Here is a 21,161-nt window from a genome sequence, read left to right as displayed (position 1 = left end):
TTCTACCAGTGCAGAACAATGTCTCAGAAAATGGAAAAACTCTCACTGTAAAGAATAACTTTCAAGTGAATTCACTAGGAATAAATCGTAATTAATGTCAGATTTCTGAGCAGTCAAGAAGTAGTTCTGAATACTTTCTAAATTACTAGGACAAGGTATAATCCACTCCTTGATCTAATTAAAGTCATATGCAGCAGCTCCAGCCAACAGGCATCCAGAAAAAATACATTAGTGAGTGTATGGTGCAGGAAACATCTGCTGAAATCACAGAATTCAAAAGTAGGTTGTTTGAGTTACATCCCTTCACCTGCACAGGGGGGCTGCTGGACCTCTGGTGGAAAGCAGAGTAAATAACGTGGGTTTTTTTAATGAAAGGGCCTAAAGCTGTGGGCCCTCAACCCATAATCCTCACAGCAATATGGTCTGAGAGACACACCACGGGTCTCATCAATTTGGGAGGGACATTGCACCAATATCAGTGCTGCTGGCTGTGATGAGATGCAGGAATAAACACGCTGCGAGAGAAAAGGCAGTGGAGTTCACAGACATCCGACACAAATCCCAGTATGAGATCTGCTCTGAGAGAATCACAAGAGAAGCAAATGCTTGTCAGCAACATTTTTCCTCTAAGTGTTGACCTACATGCTTTTCCCAACTGGAAAGGGCAAACATATTTTAACAATTAACATACCACGCACGGTCGGCCACCAATAATATTAAATCCAAGAGAGCCAGAGTCACGATGGAGGACGAGAGTCAGTGCTTTAGTCTCTTCCCCCTGCAAGGAACAGATAAACACATTCAAAACATTTGTGTGCGTGGGTAAAGTAGGACAGATAATACTTCCATCCAGGTCTGTTGGGTCGGTTTCTTATTTTTTTTACCCCCGTGTAGTTCGGAGAAAAATGTTTGGAATAACTTTGCAGGAGCAAAGTCAGCAGCTCCCAGCCCCTGCTCCAGCCACCCCACCGAGCTCCAGCAGCAGAACCACCCCTAAGATTTATGTGTCTTTTTTATTGAGATCTACAGTGAGACACTTAACAGCAACAGAACAGTTTTATATGTAATACTGGTTCCTGCAACTACTTGACCTAGTCATATGTGATGTGTTATGTAAAATACTCCATGTTTCCAGTAGTCAAACTCTTGACTTTTCTAATGCTTTTCTAATCTTAGGACTGGATTCTTATGTTGCTTCTCTCTAGTGCTGGGTACATGACATTGTTTTAAACAGTATCAAACACAGTGTTATACAACAGAAATTCTCTAGCAAGTTTGAGAAAACAGTATTAAACAAAACTGCTACAAATTTTGCCAAAGGCAATTGCTACTCACAGCACCTGCCAGGCATAATTTTTTTCTCTGGAATTCTAACACTAGCAAAACAGGGATCTTCCATCATTGAAAATCATGATGTTAATCTCCTAAAATACGAAATTCTGCAGTGAACAGTTGTCTGGACAAAAAGCGTACAACAAAGATATACTGGATGGACCTGTAGTAGTTGGGTGACTGTGTGAACATACTCTGTTATCCTGCTCTCTTGTTCCAGTTTGTTCCTAACTATGAACTCCTGTAAAATGTTATTTATGACACAGTGATGCTACTTAGGTCTATTAACTTTGATAAAGACAAAAGTAAGTGCATGTACTGTTAAAGACAACTAAATCTTCACAATGTTCTCTCTTCAGTCTCAATCAAGTGTCTGTTATTTACAGCACAACACTACAAAGTTATTGAACAGACAACAGCAGAGCACTACAAAAAGCCTTTTCAACAACAGTACATTTTTTAGAGATCAGAATAGGATTGGTATGTTGTGCATCTAGAGATACAGATTAACTTTTCTACCTCCAAGACCTTTTCCTTTGTTTTATCCACAGGGTGAAAAAGTTATGAACACAAGAAAGGTTGAGGAAGTTATCTTACAAGTCTGGTTTTCATAACCAATTAATGACAAAAATTACAACAGTTGCATTGTAATTCGATGCAGATGGTTTTAGTTTATGCATTTTTCTTCTAACATGTCAATTTGAAGTTGTCAATCAAACATTAATGTCTATTAAACACATAAAAAATGTCAAAGTAATCCTGGATTACTGAACTACTCCTACAGATTTGGGGATGATAATGAAGCCCAATTCCCTACCAGTGTGAACTGGCAGAGCTCCACTGACCACACACTTCACCACAGGGGAGCTGCACTAATACACTCCACCTGAAAATGTGGTTTACAACTTCTGTGTCCATTTCTGATAATTATCTTCACTGCAGGTTGAATAATAAATAGAGGTGGACCTGATACAGAGAAACATGAATAAACTCTGATTTTATTTGAATTTGCCTGCACTCAGCATCAGTGAGAACCAGGTACCCAGAAGAGGACTGAAAAATGAAGTAAAAGCTATTTCCCTGCAAGTCTACAGACCCAGACCTCAGACAGGATTTCAAGGAACAAATTTCCAGTCCTGTGAGACCACTTTCAGGGACGAATGATTCAGGATTTGAAAGACAAGAACGTGTTAGCCCCACTGTTTCCTTCTCCTATTATGCTTTTTAAGAAGGCAAATCAACTAGAACTATCAAGAAACAATTATGGCATTGCTCTCAAGACACTTTCAGTAATTAAAATTGAACGTTTTCATTAAAGCCTCCTTATGTGGCTATGATTTGACACTTTTATACGTGGCTGAATCAGCATGAAAGCAGTCTACTAAATCAGTCAAGTTGCGGGGAAAAACCCCAACTAATAATAGTTTTCTGTACTTCTGAAAAAGTACTTCTGCCCACAGGGGCTTTAAAGAAACTTTCCAGCCATTTCTGGTGGATTTGTGCACTGTCTCCATCTTCCCCACGGCAGCAGAGGTGTCACAGAGCACAACCCACTGCAGAGCACTAATCCCACCACCCTCACGGAACCGCCCCGGCACCAGGGAGGGCAGCAGCGCTTTGCTCCAACACTTGGTCACTTTTGCAGATTCACATCTCAGGTCTTAACAATTTCTTTAACAACCTTCTTGGCTTCATAAGGAAGCCACGATGCAAATGACTTTTCCAGGCTCTGCCTTTCCCTTCCCCTCCAACGTCTGGCGTTCCAGCGGAGCAATCATTAAACAGTGAGGTAACTGTGGAAAGCGGTGGCCGGTGTCCAGCCCTGCCCCGGCAGCTGCTTCGGCAGCAGACCTGATGGTTACTGGCATGTTGTATTCCCACAGCTGAACAGAACTCTTAAACATAATTCTTGAAATTACTGTACTTCCCAGCTGAGTAATGTGGAGCTAATAGACTGCTTTTCCCCTTTAGATAGGGGAAGACTAATTTCTTTGGTAGCGCTGTGGCTAAGAAGGTCTGTCTTTGTCAGAGGAGGCACTTCAGCTCCTTGTTCTCTGGTGAAAGGGCTGCCAGGACCAGCCTGGCACATCCTGCTCGGGGACAGTCTGAGAAAAACACGTCATCTTGTTTCAAAGGACTTCATCTGGCTCTTGAGGAATTCAAACCTGTGTTACCACAACCACAGAGGTATTAGACCAGAGGTCCTAAATGTCAGATCGTATCTGGTTCCTGTCTGGCTGATATATTTAAAGTCAGTCCCTGTCTCTGGTTGTCAGGACAGCGGAAGGGTTTCCACCCTGAGCTGCAGCCAGCACTGCTTCCGATTCCCCCTCACTCCCTCCTTCCCAAAGGACTTTGTAGGCTGTGTAAACAAGGGAACGACCAGATCAGCTTATCAATAGGTGTGCACAGTGGTATGTTTCACCAAGGATTAGGCCTTGTTTGAATAGTACGAGGTTTTTTTTTTTGATTGTTTAGACTTTGATATTACAGGATTGACATCTCTGATCAGAAGAAACACTAAATTTGAGTGAGACACACCACTGTCCCTACCACTCCCTCCTCAAGCTCATCCACAATAAGCCTTACCTCTTCAAAGGAATTCTTACCAAGGGATAAACAGTCACTCTCTGAATAAACCTTCAAACCTTTCTTTTGGAATAAACATTTACATCCAGTAAATACACAGTAAACTTAGTGTTCCCTCAGTGGTAAGGAATATACATGGACAACAGAACTGGGGTCACTTAAGGCACATCTACCTGCTTAAGGGGCTTATAAAATGGTGAGATATTTACAGATGAGTGTGTGTATAAAATACGTATTTTATTTGTCTTCTCTTAATATAGTTATGGTGGTGGTATAGAACTCACTTCCGAAATGGTAGATGAAAACACAGCAAAGCTGTGGTTCATCCAGTCACAAAGTCTATGCTAAGGTGAACCCAGAGCTGGTCTGCCAAAACATCATGAATTTGGGTCTTTCATGAATGGCCTAATACCGTATGACTAAGCATTTAAACAGAGCTGTACGTGGGCATTCCTTCTGTTTTGACTACAGGATGTCATCTGATTTATTCTAGATTGGTTCTGCATCTGTGACAACAAGCAGGGAAGGGAAGTCAGAAAACACTTTTTCTTCATCTACTGAGGAGCCAGAACACCCAACGGTAAGTTCTGCAATCACCACATGTAAACTATGAATCCACATTGTTAGTGCTCAGCCCACTTGCGTTTGACATGGACCAAACGATTACATCGTACAACAAAATACATGAAATATGAATAATGGTCATAATTAAGTAATGACGGAAAATCAGCTATTCCACATGATCACACATTTAATCCCTGTGTTCAGGGACCTAATGCAAGTATGTATGTCCTGCTGAGTGTTCCTGCACAGTCTAGGCCAGTGTCTCTGAGAAAACGACCCCAGAGCATAAATTTGTCAGCATTCCACAGCCCAAAATTTGGTAAAGCATCCTCTGCTCTAGAGGATTACCATGGGTCTTTTAAAAAACTCTCTAGTGCACAAAGATGTGAGTTTCCTGATTGTACTTCTCTGGGAGCAGGGCAATGGAAAGCTGTTGGTGTTGGCAAGCTGCCCAAAATGCTGTGAAAGACACGTAATTGATTGACCGCTGGACCACGAGTCTGTGGTGACATGACACCTTCCAGCTTTCTTCAGATTCGTGGCTGCTTCAGAAAACTGTATAACAGCCTTTTGTAACAGGGCTGAAAACCAGCACAGTGGTCCCAGCCAGCTGTATCCATAAATCTGATAAAGGGTACAGCTAGAAACTACGTACCACGAGCACCTCTCAGACTCAGTACAGCTCACTATAATTTACAGAGCTAAATAATGCAAACCCAACATTATCAACACTAGCAAATGAAGGAGGGGCAGTGGAAGAATAAAGGAGAGCAGAGATGAGGAGGCAGGGATTTGGTGAGATGATTTCCCACAGCAGGGCTGTGTGGAGGGGCTCTTCTGTCATCAGCAATGGACAGGGAGCAGAGGCAGCTGTGTGCCAAGCTGTGGGAGCGGAAAGCTCTGCAGCATGCCAAGGCAAAGTACTGTAGGAAAAGGAGATGGAACTGTCCTGAATCTTGATATGAATGTGAACCCTCAATTTATTTTAATAGTTTTACTAAGTTTTTAACCAGCACCACACCCAGTATGGTCAGAAGTCAGAACAGTACATTTAAGATTAAAGTGTTTTCTGTTTTGAGTTAGGAAAACATGATGGGTTCTAAATAGGGAAAAGGAAGGGGGAAAAAAATAACATGAAGTTTTATTTCCTTTACACAACTTTTAGAGCCTCAACATTACTAAAGGTGTGAATACAGATGTCTGACAGTTTTGAACAGTTTAATACTGCTGTGTCTGTGGTAGCACATTCCAGGTCACTGGGAGGACTTTGAATGTCTTCATTTAAAAGATAATTGGCTTCTAGGGCTTCCCTCGCTGGGGAGCCTCATTCCAATTAAAACTTGAGTATTGTTGTAGCTCTGGCTTTTGGTTCTGGTCATTTTATAAATGGTCTAATTCTGGGGGGGCTGAAGTCAAGTTAATTTCTCCTCTCCTAAACTGAGGTTTTCAAGAACCCTGTGTGATTCTGGGAAAGAAATCACAAGTACACAGCAGATGTCTTGTATTTGGAGGTGGATGTTACAGAGATAGAGCCTTCAGATCAAGAAATAGCTGGCGACGTGTCCGAGCTGCAAAATAATCCTAAAGTCAGTGTTTTGTAGGAAGCCCTATTCTGGGATGCTAGGTGAGCTCAGGGTCTGGAAAGCATTGGGTCACAGCAGCTTCTTCCAATTCACTCCACTTTGTGTGACTCGTGGGAGCCAATTTCTGGCGGTTTAATACCATTTCCAGCCCTGGAAATTCCAGTTTTGCAGTTTAGAGTTTTCTTCGGGGGAAGAGAACCAAGGAAAAAAACCCCAGCAATACCGCGATCCCGTTACTTTTGCTGTGAGAGCTGCCATATGGGGTCCAGATATCAATGACGGTCACGGCCGAAAAACACGTACCTATGGAAACCAGTGCATTAGGGCTACTAACGCCCCAAAGCTCAGGTATTCGGAAGGATTCCGGGGCCGCGTGGGCTCTCCAGGACAACAAGACCCGCATCCCGCAGAACCCGCCGGGACACGCGTAGGGCAGAACGCGCATCCCGCGGCCCGGGGCGCACCGGAGAGCGCGGGGCGGGGGTCGGGGCGTCCCGCCGTGTCCCCCCCCCCGAGCGGGGACACCCCTCCCGCGTCCCCCCTTACCTTGCCGGGGGAGGCGGCGCGGGCGCGGGCCAGGGCGTCCAGGCGGGCGCTGTACTGCGTGAAGCGCTTCTGGTACCGCAGCGCCGTCACCTGCAGCTCCAGCTGCGCCGCCGCCAGTCGCGACAGCAGCGACTGCTCCCGCTTGCCGGCGCGCAGAGCCTCCTTCTTCAGCGCCTTCTCCAGCGCGGCCGCCCGCGCCTGCAGCGCGGCCCCGTGGGCTCGCAGGGCTCGCAGGCAGCCGTGGGCGCCCGCCCGGCGCTCGCCGTGGGTCAGCACCAGCCCGCAGCCCTGCTCGCACAGCCCCGCGGGCCGCGCCTCGCAGCGCTCCCGCATGTGCGCCTCCACATCGCGCAGGTTGAGCACCTGGCGGCAGCCGCGGTTGCGGCACTTGGCCGGCGAGAAGTCGCAGGTCTCGGCGTGCTCGCCCAGGTGCTGCAGCGGCACCACCGCCTCGCAGCCCCGCGCGTGGTTGTCGCACTTGATGTCCAGCTTGAGGATGAGGCTCTTGAGGGGCAGGACGTGGTTGAGCTCCTTGGTGGAGATGCGCTGGCAGTTGACGGGGCAGCTGCCCTGCTGCACCACCCAGGGCAGGACGCAGCCCGCGCAGAAGACGTGCCCGCAGGGGGTGGTCAGCGGGTCCTCCAGCACCTTGTTGCACAGGTTGCACTTGAAGTCGGGATCCACCTCCCCGCTGAAGCGATCCAGCTCGAACCCCATCCTCCTTCCGCTCCGCCGAACACAACCGAAAACAGAAAAGAAAAAAAAAAAAAAAGAGAAAAAAAAAAGCCCAGAAAAAGTACCCGGAGCGCGGAGACGGGACGGGACGGGCGAAGAATGGAAATAAATAAGTATCAGCCGCTCCCGCCGCCGCCGCCCGAGAGGGAGCTCAGCCCCCCGCCCGGCCCGCGGCCGTGCCCCGTCCCCGCCGGTCCCGGGAGCGCCCGGGAACGCGCCCCGAGCGCGCTCCCGCCGCCACCCGAGCACAGGGACCGCCCCGGCACCGCCCACCGGCACCGCCCACTCGGGGCGCCCCGGGGACCCCCTCGGCCGGGGACGGGGGACAAGGGGGTCTTTGTGACGGGGAGAGGCGGGCGGGGCGCGGGGTGGGCTCCGGGCTGGTACCCGCTCCCCCCCGGGAGGCGGCAGGTAACCGGGAGCCCCGGGATGGGGAGAAGTGCGGGCGGAGCGGGAGGGACGGGAGGGGCGGGGAGGAAGGGGCCAGTGATGGGGAAGCGGTGGGAGAGAAGGGGAGCGGGGAGAGAGAGCGGGGAGAGAGGGCGGGGAGGAGGGAGCGGAGGCGGGAGGGTCGCGGCTGGGTGTGACAAGGTGAGACGGGGCGGAGAAGGAGCGGCATCGGCCGCCGTGACAGGCGGGGTGGCTGCTCGGAGAGGGGCGATGGGGCACATCGGCTGGGCGCAAGGACGGCAAGGTCAGGCTGGTCCTACCTGGTCTAGTGGAAGATGTCCCTGCCCGTGGCAGATGGTTTGGAAAGAGGTGGTCTTAAGTTTCCTTCCAACCCAAGCCATTCTGTGGTTCTGTGATGACTTTTGGAAAGGGCATACATGAAGCTGCCTCTGGGGTCGGTCCTGGACAAGCTGCTAAGAAGTTGGATTGAGTATTCAGTCCTCAGGTGGGAATTCTTACACTACTGACAAGAAAAAGGGCAAACAGAACAGTCTGGCAGTGTGTGAGAGACTGAAATGTTAAGGGTTAATGATTTGCAAAAGCAGGAGGGTGCTTTGCTGAGGTTTGCCCCCTTGAACCAAAAAGGGAAGAGGAAAGTTTTTAGGTGTGTGATGGCAAAAAACTCTGGTCTGCATGAGAACAGCCCGGTACAGAGGAAGGGAGCACCCACCACGGGAGGATGACCATGATAAACCAGACTTTGTTTAGCAACAAGCTGGGTTTTGAGCCAGGTGGGTGAGAAGGATGATAAGAAACAGATCCTGCAGAGGTGGGATAATGCTTTTTATCATGGCAATGTCCTCCCTTACACAGCTAGCTCAGGTGTATCCCCCCTCCCCTGGGGGAGATATTGGGATGTTCACACATAGGCCTAAAGGTTTTCATCCCTTCTGAGAAGGCATAACTGGCTCAGCTATGCTGACATTGGAGGCAGCTCTCATGTCCTAGCAGGGGTCACAAACCATCGAAGCCCCCCAAAGTGCCCCCAGACTCATTTCTGGGGCCTTCCACCAGAGGACTGCATATGATCCACAGTGTTATATCAGATAGTGTAAAACTGCTCCTCACAGGAGAGGTACCTGGGCATCCCCTGAACCTGAACCTATATTAACCCATTGAAATTTATGTTTCCTGGGCACCCCCCACCCCTGACAGATCAACACTGTGACCATCACTTTGACCAACACACATCCAAATTGCAGCAATCAGGTCTCATTGCTGGATCCGTGGGTGGGGATACCTTTCCACTCCACTATCTACCTTTATCCTTTCTTTCTCTTTCTTATATATGTTCTTAAGTGATATCTTTACACATACGTAAACACTGGTCATTCAGTGCTGTTTCACTCTATCCTGAGGGATTTATTAACAAGATCCAAGGGATCTGTTAACCAGAACCTCAGTTACCCCACCTTTAGGGGCGGGTCATACCACAGTGCTGCCCGTATCCTCATGGAAAAGGGATACTTTTTTCCGTGTTTGTGTAGCCTGTTAAAGCCCCGTTAATGCCACTTGGATGTAAGTGATGGAGATCGTTAAAGGTCACCACTTTTGATACCCATTTCTGCCTGGTGATGATTTAAAAGCACTCCTGAATTATGCTATAAAAAGCCAGCCAGACCACACCTGAAGCACCAGACATAGCATTAGGCAAAAACAATTTCTCTTACAAGGCTGATATTCAAATACTGAAGAAAGCAATAAAAGAGACCAGCTTTGTTCATTGTGGATGGCGAGGCAGAATTCTCCCATGCACCACAGCCACACACCAGCTCAATTGTTCTTTTAATGTGTTTTGCTTTATGGCAAAGCAGAAGCCAACCAGAAACTTCAGTTTCAAGTGACCTTTAGTGTATGTCTGTTATATCACAGTAAAACGACTTTCTGGATGCCTGGGATGATTATTTGTGTGTTAGTGACCTCTAGAAGGTAACAGATTCGTGGTTACACAGCTGTGCTCCAATTCCAGTCTCAGGCAGGTAGTTTTTAGTATTAAGGGTTTTCACTTTTCAAATATGAATTCCATCTGTGGTGCTCGTTTTAATTATTAATGTTCCATAAAGCTTAAGGTAGCTTTTGGCTGTATTCATTGCCCTGCTGAAGAAAGTGTGCATCATATATTTAGAGTGATATACCTAGCTAAGGAATTTTTTACAGATTTGTTCCTTAAAAAAAAAAAAAAGTAAATGTTGTAATATGGGACTGTGCATGTAGGTTTCTGTAACTCCATCTGAAGGCCGTGCACACTCCAGGGCCGTGGTGATAAAATTTAATTATTACATGTATATTGCTGACTTTTGCATTATTCTATTTGAACTATAGTAGTGATTCTCATATTTTCTTCTCGCGCTTCACTGCCTTTTGCGTCTCTCTTCTCTTTCCCTTCTCTCTCTCCTCAGGATATCTCTGCTCACTGGTCTCTCCTGCCATTCCCCTTGCTGCAATGCCACACCTCTTTCCTCCCTCCATCCACTGGGGTCACCAGCCCTGCACTGCTGAGTCTCCACCCTTTTATCTGCAATGTCACTACACACCTCACTGGTAGGACGCTGTTGTTTTGCGGTTTGTCACAAAAACTGGAATAGCTGTTACTAATCATGACATCTGTTCTTCCAGAGGCATTTTATATGAGACAAAACTTCAGGTTCCATGGGGATGCAGCTGAGTGACTTGAACGTTGGCGTTCACTGTGGTAACTGCTGTATCATCTGATGGTGAAATCCATCAGCACAACTAGTTCTGAACGGGTTGTTTTAAGATAACTGCTCTAAATTAATGACCACTGTCTTATGACCTTCTTTACCCAAGTTCGGGATGGTTGTAAACAAAAAGAAATTAATTCCTTCAGTGATAGCCGTGGCAGTTTGGGTTTAGCATTTCAAGGCTGTCACTCCAGGATGCTCGAGGCCACTCCTGTCGAAGCCAGAGGCAGAGCTTTTATTGATTTCCACGAGAATGACGTCAGCACCAGGTTCCTCCGGCTATTCGAAACTATACAAATATTTGGATGGAAAATATAGGCAAGAACTGGAATAACATTTTTACTCGGAGTCATGGCTAGGCAGATGGTGTGCTGAATTCTGTGATACGCTTTAATGTGACATTTATGTAGGAACAGATACTTTATTTATAAATTAAAACTTTTGAAGGCCACTGAAGGCTTGCGCTGAGACTACAGTTTGAGTGCTGACAGGGAATTGAAGTTCCCCTCTCCCTGCTGCTGCTGTCCATGGGAGAAGGCACACATGGAGCTTTCCCTACTGGAGACACATTTCAGTTCTCCCTTGAAAAAAAAAAAAAAGTTTAAAAAGCAGCCTCTCAACATGAGCCTTTAATGTTATTTTCAAAGCCTGAGGTTTGTAACTGAGGAGAGGTTTGATTTCCAGGGCTGAAATTACACTGCCACAGCTCAGGAAGGTCGTTTTTATTTAGTCAGTTCTCTCATCATCAGAGGTAGTGCTGGGGTGGGACCACTGCTGAGCCATTAGGGCTTTCTCATTTAACTTTGCTGTCCTGTCATAAGGAGGGTGAGGGCATATTTGGGATGTAGCACAGGCACAATGCCAGTTCTCAAAGGGCTGCAAAGCTGAGGCTTTTGCTGCAGGTTTCAGTCAGTCTGTTAGTTTTTTTTCCTGCTGCTGTGAGGCTTCCAGTCTCACAGAAAATCAAATGCCATTCATCTTAACCTGCCTTTTGTCCATAAAGGTTGGCATCATTTTACAGTGGATTATGAGGTCTTTGAAAGAAACCTGATTTTTTTTGCATCAGTTTGCCTTTAAAAACGTGGAAATTATTAGGTAATGCAGATAAAGAGTCAAGTCCTTCTCCATGTCAGTCATCTGTGTCATTCTGACAACCCCCTAAGGTTAATAGGACACTTCCAATGTAACATGGTCTTCCTCGTGCACTTAGGTCATGAGTTGGAGCCTTTTGGAAACTGAAACTCACAGTGGACATACTTAAAATTTAGTGTATCTAGAATATGTGAGATATATTAAAATGTGTCTAAAATGTTAAGATCTTCTCAACCTTCTGTTCATTGCGAAGCACTGATGCACTGCACGGAGTTACAAATTTGAAAGATTCTGTATTCTTTGACATTTTATGACCTTTTTTGCACTAACTGTGTCTTCCATGTATTTCTTTATCTATCTCTGTGGCTGCTATCATTGAATTTCAAGTGAACTTGCTTCGATCCTTTATTTTTACTGCTGGCAGAAATGTAAGTTTGCATTAATAGAAGGTGCACAGAAGAGCTGGGGAATGTGGACCAAATAAAATGTCAGACTTGCGATGGGAGAACTATCAAGCACAGTAGAGATAGTTCCTAATGATAACAGTTTATATGACATTTATTTTAAGTATTTTGTGAAAGGTTAAACTCTGACTTGGCAGCTGACCCGGATTTCAGGATTTTATGTGGGTAGAAGGTCAATACAATATTAAAGTGGATTCTTAGAAGTAAATGGTGTATAAAGAGCAGGCCAAGCGGCATCAAAAATCCAAGTCAGATCCCTCTGTTCCAGGAGGAACATTTAAGCAAGAAGTAGGAGAGAGCACGTGAGCATCCTTTCCTGATGTTCCACATGTATGTTTGAGTCGTTGCTGAAAAGCCACTTCACTGCCTCAGAAATCTTGCTGCCTTCAGACAAACTTGAAGGACCAGCAACATCTGAGCCTCTTTCATAACTGGCTTCTTTCTCCTCATCTCTTCACATAGCTAAAGTCATAGTAAAGTTTATATTATATTCATGAGTAGTTGAGAGGAAAAATCCACAAGAATTTTGGCTCTAAGTACACATTCCTATATTAATATGGATAGAGAAAAATATAAAATAATGTTCTTTCTGGGGCTTTTTAGGAAATTTGATCAGCCAGCCGTGTTGACTTTTGTTGTTCTTTGTCCGAATAATTACATTATTCACCACTACAATATCTCAGAGTCTTGAAGTTATTTATTATACATTTTATTATTAACAATCCACTTTGTGATAAGGGAGAATTAGCCAAGTTTTAAGATCGGGCTTAATGAAATGTGGAATAATAGACGTGCTCGTTGTAATTCAGAAAATCTTTAGCTGAGTGCTAAAAGTTGAATTCTGCTTTTCTTGAGCTGTTCTTTACTGGGTATTGGAGCCAGTTTTCATGAGCAGTTGCTTTCTCTGAGTAAGCCTGTGATTTGAGTACAAGGCTGAGGCCCAGACCTGACCACTGCTTGCCTGAAACTACACAAGGATTCCAAATTTCTGTGGGGGCTACATCCCAGAAAGCATTCAGGATCCAGTTTATAAAGCCACAAATCTTTGAATTTCCTCAGCAGTACAAAACCACGCAGTAGGTATCAAATTCTGATGTAGACACCACATTTTGTACTGTATAATTTCTTTGTCTTTTCCTCCCTTATTTAAACAATTTAGAGAGAGAGAACTGACATCATACGTGCCTGCTTCCCTTTGACACATCTTACACGTTGTAAGTAATGATAATGTTTAAATCCAGACTGTAATTAACTCAATGGTAATGGGTGGGACATAAAACACAGGCCATAATTTAGAGGCACATTCTCTAGGAGTTTGTGTGATGAATTCAGCAATGGTGGAGGTCAGCCCACGGCTCAGAGAATGGAGAGTGCTGACTGAACACAAATTGCTGAGCATCTTCTCCCCGTTTTCCATGCATATGGATGTTGCAGACCTGTCAGATAGCACTTGCACATGCAGCATTTCACATGAGTAGGTGTGTTTGGGATTGTATTGAGCTGACAAATCTGATTGCCCTTAATTGACAGTCTGGCCCCATGACAAAGAGGTGAAGCTGCATTTATCCGTGACTGTCTGTTCGCATGTAAGCATTTCCTCAAGTCTTTAAGTCCAACCCTCTTCTCTTAAGATGTGAAGAATATTCCTGTTTTCAAGAACAGGAATGGAAACTAATTCACTTTTCTTGCCGGCGGGATGATTGTGAATAATGTGGAATGTTCCGGTTTTTCCACATCAGCAACGCTGCTTTATCTCAGGATGCTTTTGTTCCGTTTCCAAAATAAACAGTTGTTAATACTTGCACGAGGTGTATTTGACAAGCAGGCTTTTGAGATCATCCACTATTCCTTAGGTAAGCAGTCGCCCTGCTTATGTATTTACAGCTCTGTTTACATTTGTATAAACTAAGGAAAAAATCCCTTTTAAAAACATTTGTCAGTTCGAAACCAGAAGCCTTATGGGAAGCCCAGGCTGTGTAGTAAAAATTCTTAATTTCTGGGTCAGCTGAGGCTCAAGATGGAAAAACAAAACAAGGTCAGGACAGTGCTGGTTTTGCCTGATGAGGAGGCAGAGCCCAGAGGTACTTACGGGTTCAGGGAGGGCCTAGAGCATCTTTGGAGGATAAATCCAGCTGTTGGTACTTACCTCTGTCTCTAAATTACTGATTGCCAGGAGCTAGGAGAGAATCCCTGCTAACAGCCTGTGCAAGATGAGTATCCCCAGCTGATTGCTCTCAGACACAGGATTCTGGGCTTGATGACCTTTAATTTGATCCTAATTGAGCTTTTGGCTACATTTTTATTCCTTTTTCTGATAGTCAAGTTGGTTTAGAAAATGCTGGTGGCTTAAGGTAGCCTTTTAATTCAGTGCTCTTGGATTTTCTGTGGAGTTTATATTGCTTTAAAACACAAGTTTTTAGAAGGGAAGTTCCAGGACTTAGTAAGCACAGATTTTAAAGAGTTCTTTCTTTATTTCTTGTTGGGAGGGGGGTTGGGATAAAATGAAGCCATGGGTAGAGGGGTGTAACAGGGCTTTGTGAGGTTGTGAGGTTACACCAGGTCAAGCCATTGTTTTTCTCATTAATATGCATCAATATTTACTCTGAATTCAACACGGTGCAAGTGATGGGAGTTGTGTGTATTCTGGAGCCCAGTCACTCAGTTTAGAAGAGGAAAGAAGGTACATCCCACCCATTAAACATGCTTGGTTTTACTGTTAAGAGACAGAAGGTCTTTTTTGAAACGTGAGGAAGTTCTGTATTTTTTTTCTCTTAAAAAAAGAAAGATCACACTTGAAAGTAAGAAGACTCTTCCTCTTTGCATCAGCAGAGTCCTTTGGGAGCTCTAAATTTCTGTAGGATTCATGGCTGAGTGGGTGCAGAGACCCCCAAGGCCTTTCCAGAAGGGCTGGTTTATGTAACTTTCTAATCATCCGGTGATGTGGAGTTTCAGGAGCTTCTAAAATCCCTGTTTGTGCTCTGAACACCCAGAACTGAAGTTCAGTCCTCCTGCTGTGCCAGATCCATTCCAATGACCTCCTTAAATATTCATATTCAGAGCTATCTTGCTCTAATGAAAAACATTTCGTGCAGCTCTCATAACTCTTTCACTTTTAGCCTTATTTCTGTTTTTTGAATGTCTTGATCTAGGCAGCTTCCAGCTCCTCTCTTCTTTTTTCCCTTTCTCCTTTTTTTTTCCCCTTTGTGGTTTTGCAATATTAAGTATGCCCCGAAATTTCATTAACATTTTAGATGTTTAGCTTAAAAGTATCGTTGGTGTTCCCAAGATCTTTTCTGCCCTTTGACAAAGGTTCCAAAAGGAAGAAAAGTAGTATCTTTTTATTTTGGCAGGCTCTGCTCCATTTGTCAGTGACAGAATGTGAGCCTCTTGGCAAAACAGTTTTTAATATAAATACTAGATCTGACTGAAAAAATAAAAGCAGAATTTTCTGAGAACTCCTTGAAATGTCAAGTTTGTTGTCACTGTAACAAACTGGAAACAGATCATTATAAGGGAATATTCTCCATGGGTTTTGTACAATTTCTAAATGCAAAATGTAAATTTACTGTACAAGGTTTTTTTGGTAAAGTTGTATTGAAATAGACACAGACTTTTTTTTTCCCCTGAAATAACCAGTCTTAAAAAAGAAATTATTTTGTTAACCAGCATGCCACACAAAAATGAAAGAAAACTGTTATATAAAAAATTAGCAAAGTAATGATAATAATGCAGTTAATGCTGTGTTTTAATTAACAACAAAACAAGGACAATTTTCAAATACATTAACATAGGCATGATCTTAACTTTTTCAACCAGACCTAATAAAGGACAAGTCACCAAGAGCATGAAGGAGACTGTTTCTTATTTGTTTGGGTTTTTAGGAGGACTTACTAATGAGGCTGAAACTTCAGATTTTGGAGAAGAGAAGATGGTTTGGAGCAGAGGACCAGTGTGGATATCCAAGTAAGTCAAGGCTGGAATGAGCTCTGTGCTCCATGTTCAGCACGGGGATAACTTTCCCTCTGCAGAGCTGTGAGTAGGGTCGGCAGCTTTGATAGTGAGGGGGGTGGAGATGAGGATGGAGATTTTTGTCCCAGGAAATGCTGTGGGTGTCATATAGAACAGAGAAGGAAACAAATGGAGGCTCCTGAGGGAGCAGCTGACGTCCTCTGGGAGGTGAGGAGGAAAGCTGGTCCCACTTTGTGGGGAGCTCTGGGAGCTGTGATGTGTTTGTGTCCTGAAGATCTGGATTTGTACCTGGGTTAAATGGTTCTCAGGTCACTCTTTCTCACTTGTGTTTCATGCTTTTACAAGTTCACCTCCTACAGAGGTTGTTCCCAAGCCTGGTGTGTACATGGAGGAGCAGAAGGGCCTGGAGCAGGGTACAATAACTATCAGTTTGTGACTGCCCAGCCAGACACGTGCCAGGCATGGGGCTGAGCTCCTGAACTAAACATGCCAGTCTCTCAGGTCCCCTGTGTGGTTCCTTTGGGCCAAGCCTTCCTCTGGGAAAAGAGTTGGGAGTGGGGCAGGAATCCTTTTAGTGTCATATCCCTATTTTTTCTAAAAACTAGCTCTAGAATGAATCAGGATTGCTCCACTTTTATACCTCTCTGTAAAAATTTCCATTGACATTGCAATGGGAATAAAACTTTAAAAATGGTCTTGATAGCAGTTCCAGGGGTATTGCTTCTCTTCTCTTTCACTGCAGCTCATGTTTTCCACCATATAGTTAAACTGGGAGGCTGAAAGCTTAGCAATTTATTTAGGATCAAGGCTTCCTCCCAAACTGCAGAGAATCCTGCTAAACATTAGGAGAAGGTCTGACCAGTAAAGAGTACTGAGTGTTAATGTTTGGTAACAGATCCTTTTCTGTAGCTGCTTGCTGCTGCAGGCTATTTTAGGAAGATGATTGTTTTCAGTATAATGGCTTAGGCTGTATGTTTGTGTATTGCTTTGTAACAATGAGACTTTAGGAGATTGCTCCCATACCTACTCCTCCTGTTCTGCTAATTCATTTTCCATTAGACAGCATTTACAAAGACTACAGCGAGATTTTTCCATACCCCAGTTAAAATAACTGCCCTTTGTAAAAGCTCTCTGTGCCATAAAGTCAGGGAGACCTCACTGATGGTACTTGAGGCCAAGGCAAACCCCTCTCACCATGTGCCAGCTGGGACTGCACCCAGCATCCTGCACACACAGAAATTTGCTGCAAGGACCCTCCTGACATTTACTATTGAAACAGCTGCATATTGGGGGTGGGAGGTGCTTTTCCTCCCCAGTCTGTTGTTTGATCCTCAGGACTGGAGCTAAGAGAGTGTGGGAAGAGAGGGCTGGTTGTGTCTCCCCAGACATGTTTATATAAGACCCTGCTTGCTCTGTGCTGTGTTTCTGCCTGTGTGCAGTCAGAGTGGAGATGTGCTGCTACAGCCCCAAGCAACTCAAGCTCCAAAGCCTGTCCCTTTAGCCCAGTCTCTGAAGACTAATTTATTTGGTTCTGAAGGCAGGTATTACCCAAAGATATATTTGTTTATTCTACAATAGCTTTATGCCTTCCAACACTTTTTTTATTACCCACGATGGAAACTGACTTTTTTTGCCCCTCAATGGAGAGAGAAATTCAGTAATGTTTGTAAAGAAAACTGGGCTGGCTGGTGAAAAATCATAAAAAACCCATAGTAGAAATAGTTTTTTTATAGATTATTGGAGCTTGATGAAGTAGACCCTGGTGAATGATTTAAGTCATTGAATAACAAGATAGAAAGTAATGGAAAAAGCCAAAGGTAACAACCTCCATGGTAGAGTTAAATGATTTATCTGACTATAGCTATTCTAAAGGCAAAGGTTAGTGTACTGAACTGGTGTTAGGAATTATTTCAGGAGGCATGCAAAGCCCTTTCAAGTTGCTGAAATTTGTTTATGTTGTACATTTGCCATTCCCTTACCATTAGCCTCAGTTATTTTATAAAAGTACTGCATTGACCTCTGCTGTGTGAAGTGACCACATGTGCAGTTACCGGGAGTTCACTGAAGGCAAACAGACTGAAATAGGAGGGCACCGTTTCAGGCAAAAGTCAGGGTAAGACTGCAGATAAAAATGGTAATGTCACAGGTGGTTTTTTAAATAGGGTAAAATACTATAATTCATGCTTTCATATTTTGCCAAACCTACTGCCCATGTCAGTTCTCTCCCTGTTGCTCTTCTTTTGTTTCTCCTTTCATTTCTCCTCTCATCTCCTTGTCCCCTCCCCGTTTTCTCATCTCCCACTGCCTGCCCGTGTCATTGCCATTCTGAATCTATCCAACCCACTGCATCTGGTTTTACTTGGCTGTCCTTGGCAGGCCTGTTAAATTGCTCAAGGGGTTGGCTTCTTCCTGGAATATACACCCTTCTGGGGCCTTGGCTGGTAAATGTTAATGCTCAGGCTCTGTCTGCCGCTGTTGGTGGCATTTTGCAGTTGTTCTTGCTCTCTGGAGACAAGTCTGTCACAAGGACAAAGACTCTGCTCTCAGACACTGAGGTTTCTGCACAAGAGGGCAACATCACAGGGACCTGGAAAAAAGAGTAGAGCAGAGCAGGCTGCAAGGTATGGTGTACATACCTTTCAAAGTCATGAACTTATGGAGAAAGCTTTAAAATGAAACATTGCAGGGTGGGAGGGGAGTGGAGGCAGGGGCTGTGCTGGGGAAGCTGCCTCTCCTCTTTGGTTGGAAAGACTGTCCCACACGGGACAGGACAAAGGGAGAGGGGTGTATAATCCTTAAAATGATGCTGAAAAAGAAATATATCTCAAGGGATAAAATCTGAGGAGACGACTACAACTCTAGTGAATACGAATTGCTTAAGTGACACTCGGTTCTGCGCAATGCAAAGCAGGCTGTTTTGGTTAAAAAAAAAAATCACAAAAGCTGATTAAATTAATGGTAAGCCAAGAGGGAGGAAGGTGGGAGACTGGCAGATTTCTTGAAACGTGTAGACACACTGATGTGTCTCTCATCTTGGTGGGAGTAGTAACGAAGGGAGCTCATTACAGAAACAACACACAACTTAGCCTTGCCCTTTCCTAGCAAGAAATGCTGCTACATACAGTGTATTTCTGCTTTAGCATTGATTTATCTGAGGGATAAATCAGCTTCTTTCATTATTATTTGCTGTTGATTTTTTTCATATGGCTCCACTACTTGACTGCTATTTTCCCATAGCATTTTCCCAGCATGCCTTCAGAAATATCAGAAAATGCTCACAAACGCTCCAGAAAAGTGCCAACTAAATATTCCACAAAGTGCTTGCAGAGCTTGTGCAATGCTTCCCCTGGTCTTTCCCAGCTGTTTTTTAGCATTGATCTAATATTTCCCCCGTGAGCAGTTAGCATTTTTGTGACATTAAACATAGTGGGGAGGTTGTGTTTCCACGTATGAATAAAGTGACTGCTCTGATTTTTCAGAAGAAAATAAGTGTTCAGTGTTCCTCCTCAGCAAAAATCGCTGCTCCAGATTGCTGCTGAAGGGTTTGGTTTCTTCTGGTCTTTTGGGGTTGCCTGTGGCTTCTCCAAAGGAAATAAGGTACTTTTAGTGTTACAATTCAGACTACTCAAAATACATAGCATGTGACACTTTGGTTTTCTTCTGGCATTGAATCAGGCTCTTAATGTTCTATATAACATTTAAGCAGATTACCTGAAGTATTTTTCAATAAAGCTGTGTGCTATGGAAGAGGGGGCTATGCCAGCTGTCTGCAGCACAAGGAGTTTAGGTTGTGTGGATGTACAGTCATACCAGTCCTACCCATCTCATGAAATACTTTGCATTCACTTCAGCAACAGTTCTTTTCTCTTTTCTTCCCTGTAAGTTGTTTCTAAACAGCATAACCCAAAGAAAGGCTGACAAAACCCAGCACAGGTTTCGTGCTGTTGGTTTAATGGTAAATGGTTCATCACGGGTCCAATCCTGAATTTAGCATTGCAGGCATGAAGCTCTGGACCTCTTTGTGTGAAACTGGGGCTTTGGGAAGCACAAGAATCATTATGCAGAATCAAGCCTCTAATCAGACTGATAAAATCTCAGTAATGCATAGTTGCTTTAGCAGGGCAGGTGAAATCCATGTTCCAGTTTGCAAAGCTCATGTATCTTTTGAGGATACATGTTTTAAAAAAGTATTGCAGGCTCTTCAAATCCATTTATCTCTGGTTATAATTGATAAAAATCAACTTGTACCATTTTTATAGAGCTAGTGGATGTCTTGAAAATGTTCCAGGTAGATCTTAGTGTGGTCTTCATGCAACATTGAAAGAAACTGTCTCTTATCTGATATATTGAGCTCTTCCTGCTAGAATTCAAAAATGTCACTTAGATTGGTACTACACAGGTATAAACTAGATAAAGTCATCTGTGGACAGAGCATTCCATGCTGTGGCATCTGCTGGATGACCACTTTTCATAAAACATCAGAACTATGAGAGTTAACCTCACAATATTTCACATTTTCAATGCATTGCCTATTAGGAGCATTTTATGCCACCGGTAAATTCTACATTAGACTTACATTATTAAGCTCTATGTTTTTTTTCTAGGCAAATACACATTAGTGGGACATCACACTGTGCAGTAGGAGTTGTGCTGTGCCTGCCAAATTCACATCCATTCATGATTTCCAAAGGCCTGGATGCATCAGTGCTCAGCATCTGACAACTGTGCTTAAGCAACCATCTCCCACTAAAATTACCAGGTTTCTCCTCAGATAACTAGTGGACTATTTTCTAGTTTATTTTCGGCAATTCTGAGGTGGGGAGAGACAGTGAAATCTGATGCACTGATGCTCATAGAAGCTTTTTGATGGAAATACATACAAACACAGTAATACTTTCTTGCTGCACAGAAGGCACATTTTAGGATTCGTGAGTTTTTAAAATGATGAAGACAAACAAAGGACATTTTACTGCCTCTGACCCAGATTTAGCAAATTAAAATTCTTGTTACTTTTCCTGGTGTTTGTGGAAAGATGCTGCTCTTGACCCTTTCTTCTGCTGTGGCTCTTGACTGTAACATTTTATCACATTTATGGGTATTCTGAAGAGCATTATTTGAACTTCATCTTATGCTGG

The 21,161-nt window shown here is 44.1% G+C and overlaps 1 protein-coding gene and 1 long non-coding RNA gene across 2 annotated transcripts in view; one reads left to right on the top strand and one right to left on the bottom strand.

Annotated features, from left to right (window-relative positions):
• PDZRN3 (PDZ domain containing ring finger 3) overlaps positions 1–7,488 on the bottom strand; it is a 136,463-nt gene extending 128,975 nt beyond the window's left edge. Inside the window, exons 1-2 of the mRNA XM_032699113.1 lie at positions 6,615–7,488; positions 692–778 (exon numbers count right to left, since the gene is read on the bottom strand). Of these exons, the coding sequence (XP_032555004.1) occupies positions 692–778; positions 6,615–7,331 (804 nt within the window). The 5' untranslated portion in view covers positions 7,332–7,488. The remainder of the gene's footprint in view (positions 1–691; positions 779–6,614) is intronic.
• A 2,714-nt stretch (positions 7,489–10,202) lies between these two features.
• LOC116792303 overlaps positions 10,203–21,161 on the top strand; it is a 179,512-nt gene continuing 168,553 nt past the window's right edge. Inside the window, exons 1-2 of the long non-coding RNA XR_004359067.1 lie at positions 10,203–10,340; positions 15,939–16,020. This is a non-coding gene — a long non-coding RNA (uncharacterized LOC116792303). The remainder of the gene's footprint in view (positions 10,341–15,938; positions 16,021–21,161) is intronic.

The sequence above is a fragment of the Chiroxiphia lanceolata genome, chromosome 11 (assembly GCF_009829145.1).
Source record: "Chiroxiphia lanceolata isolate bChiLan1 chromosome 11, bChiLan1.pri, whole genome shotgun sequence".
NCBI lineage: Eukaryota > Metazoa > Chordata > Aves > Passeriformes > Pipridae > Chiroxiphia > Chiroxiphia lanceolata.
This window is presented reverse-complemented; position numbering and strand designations above follow the sequence as displayed.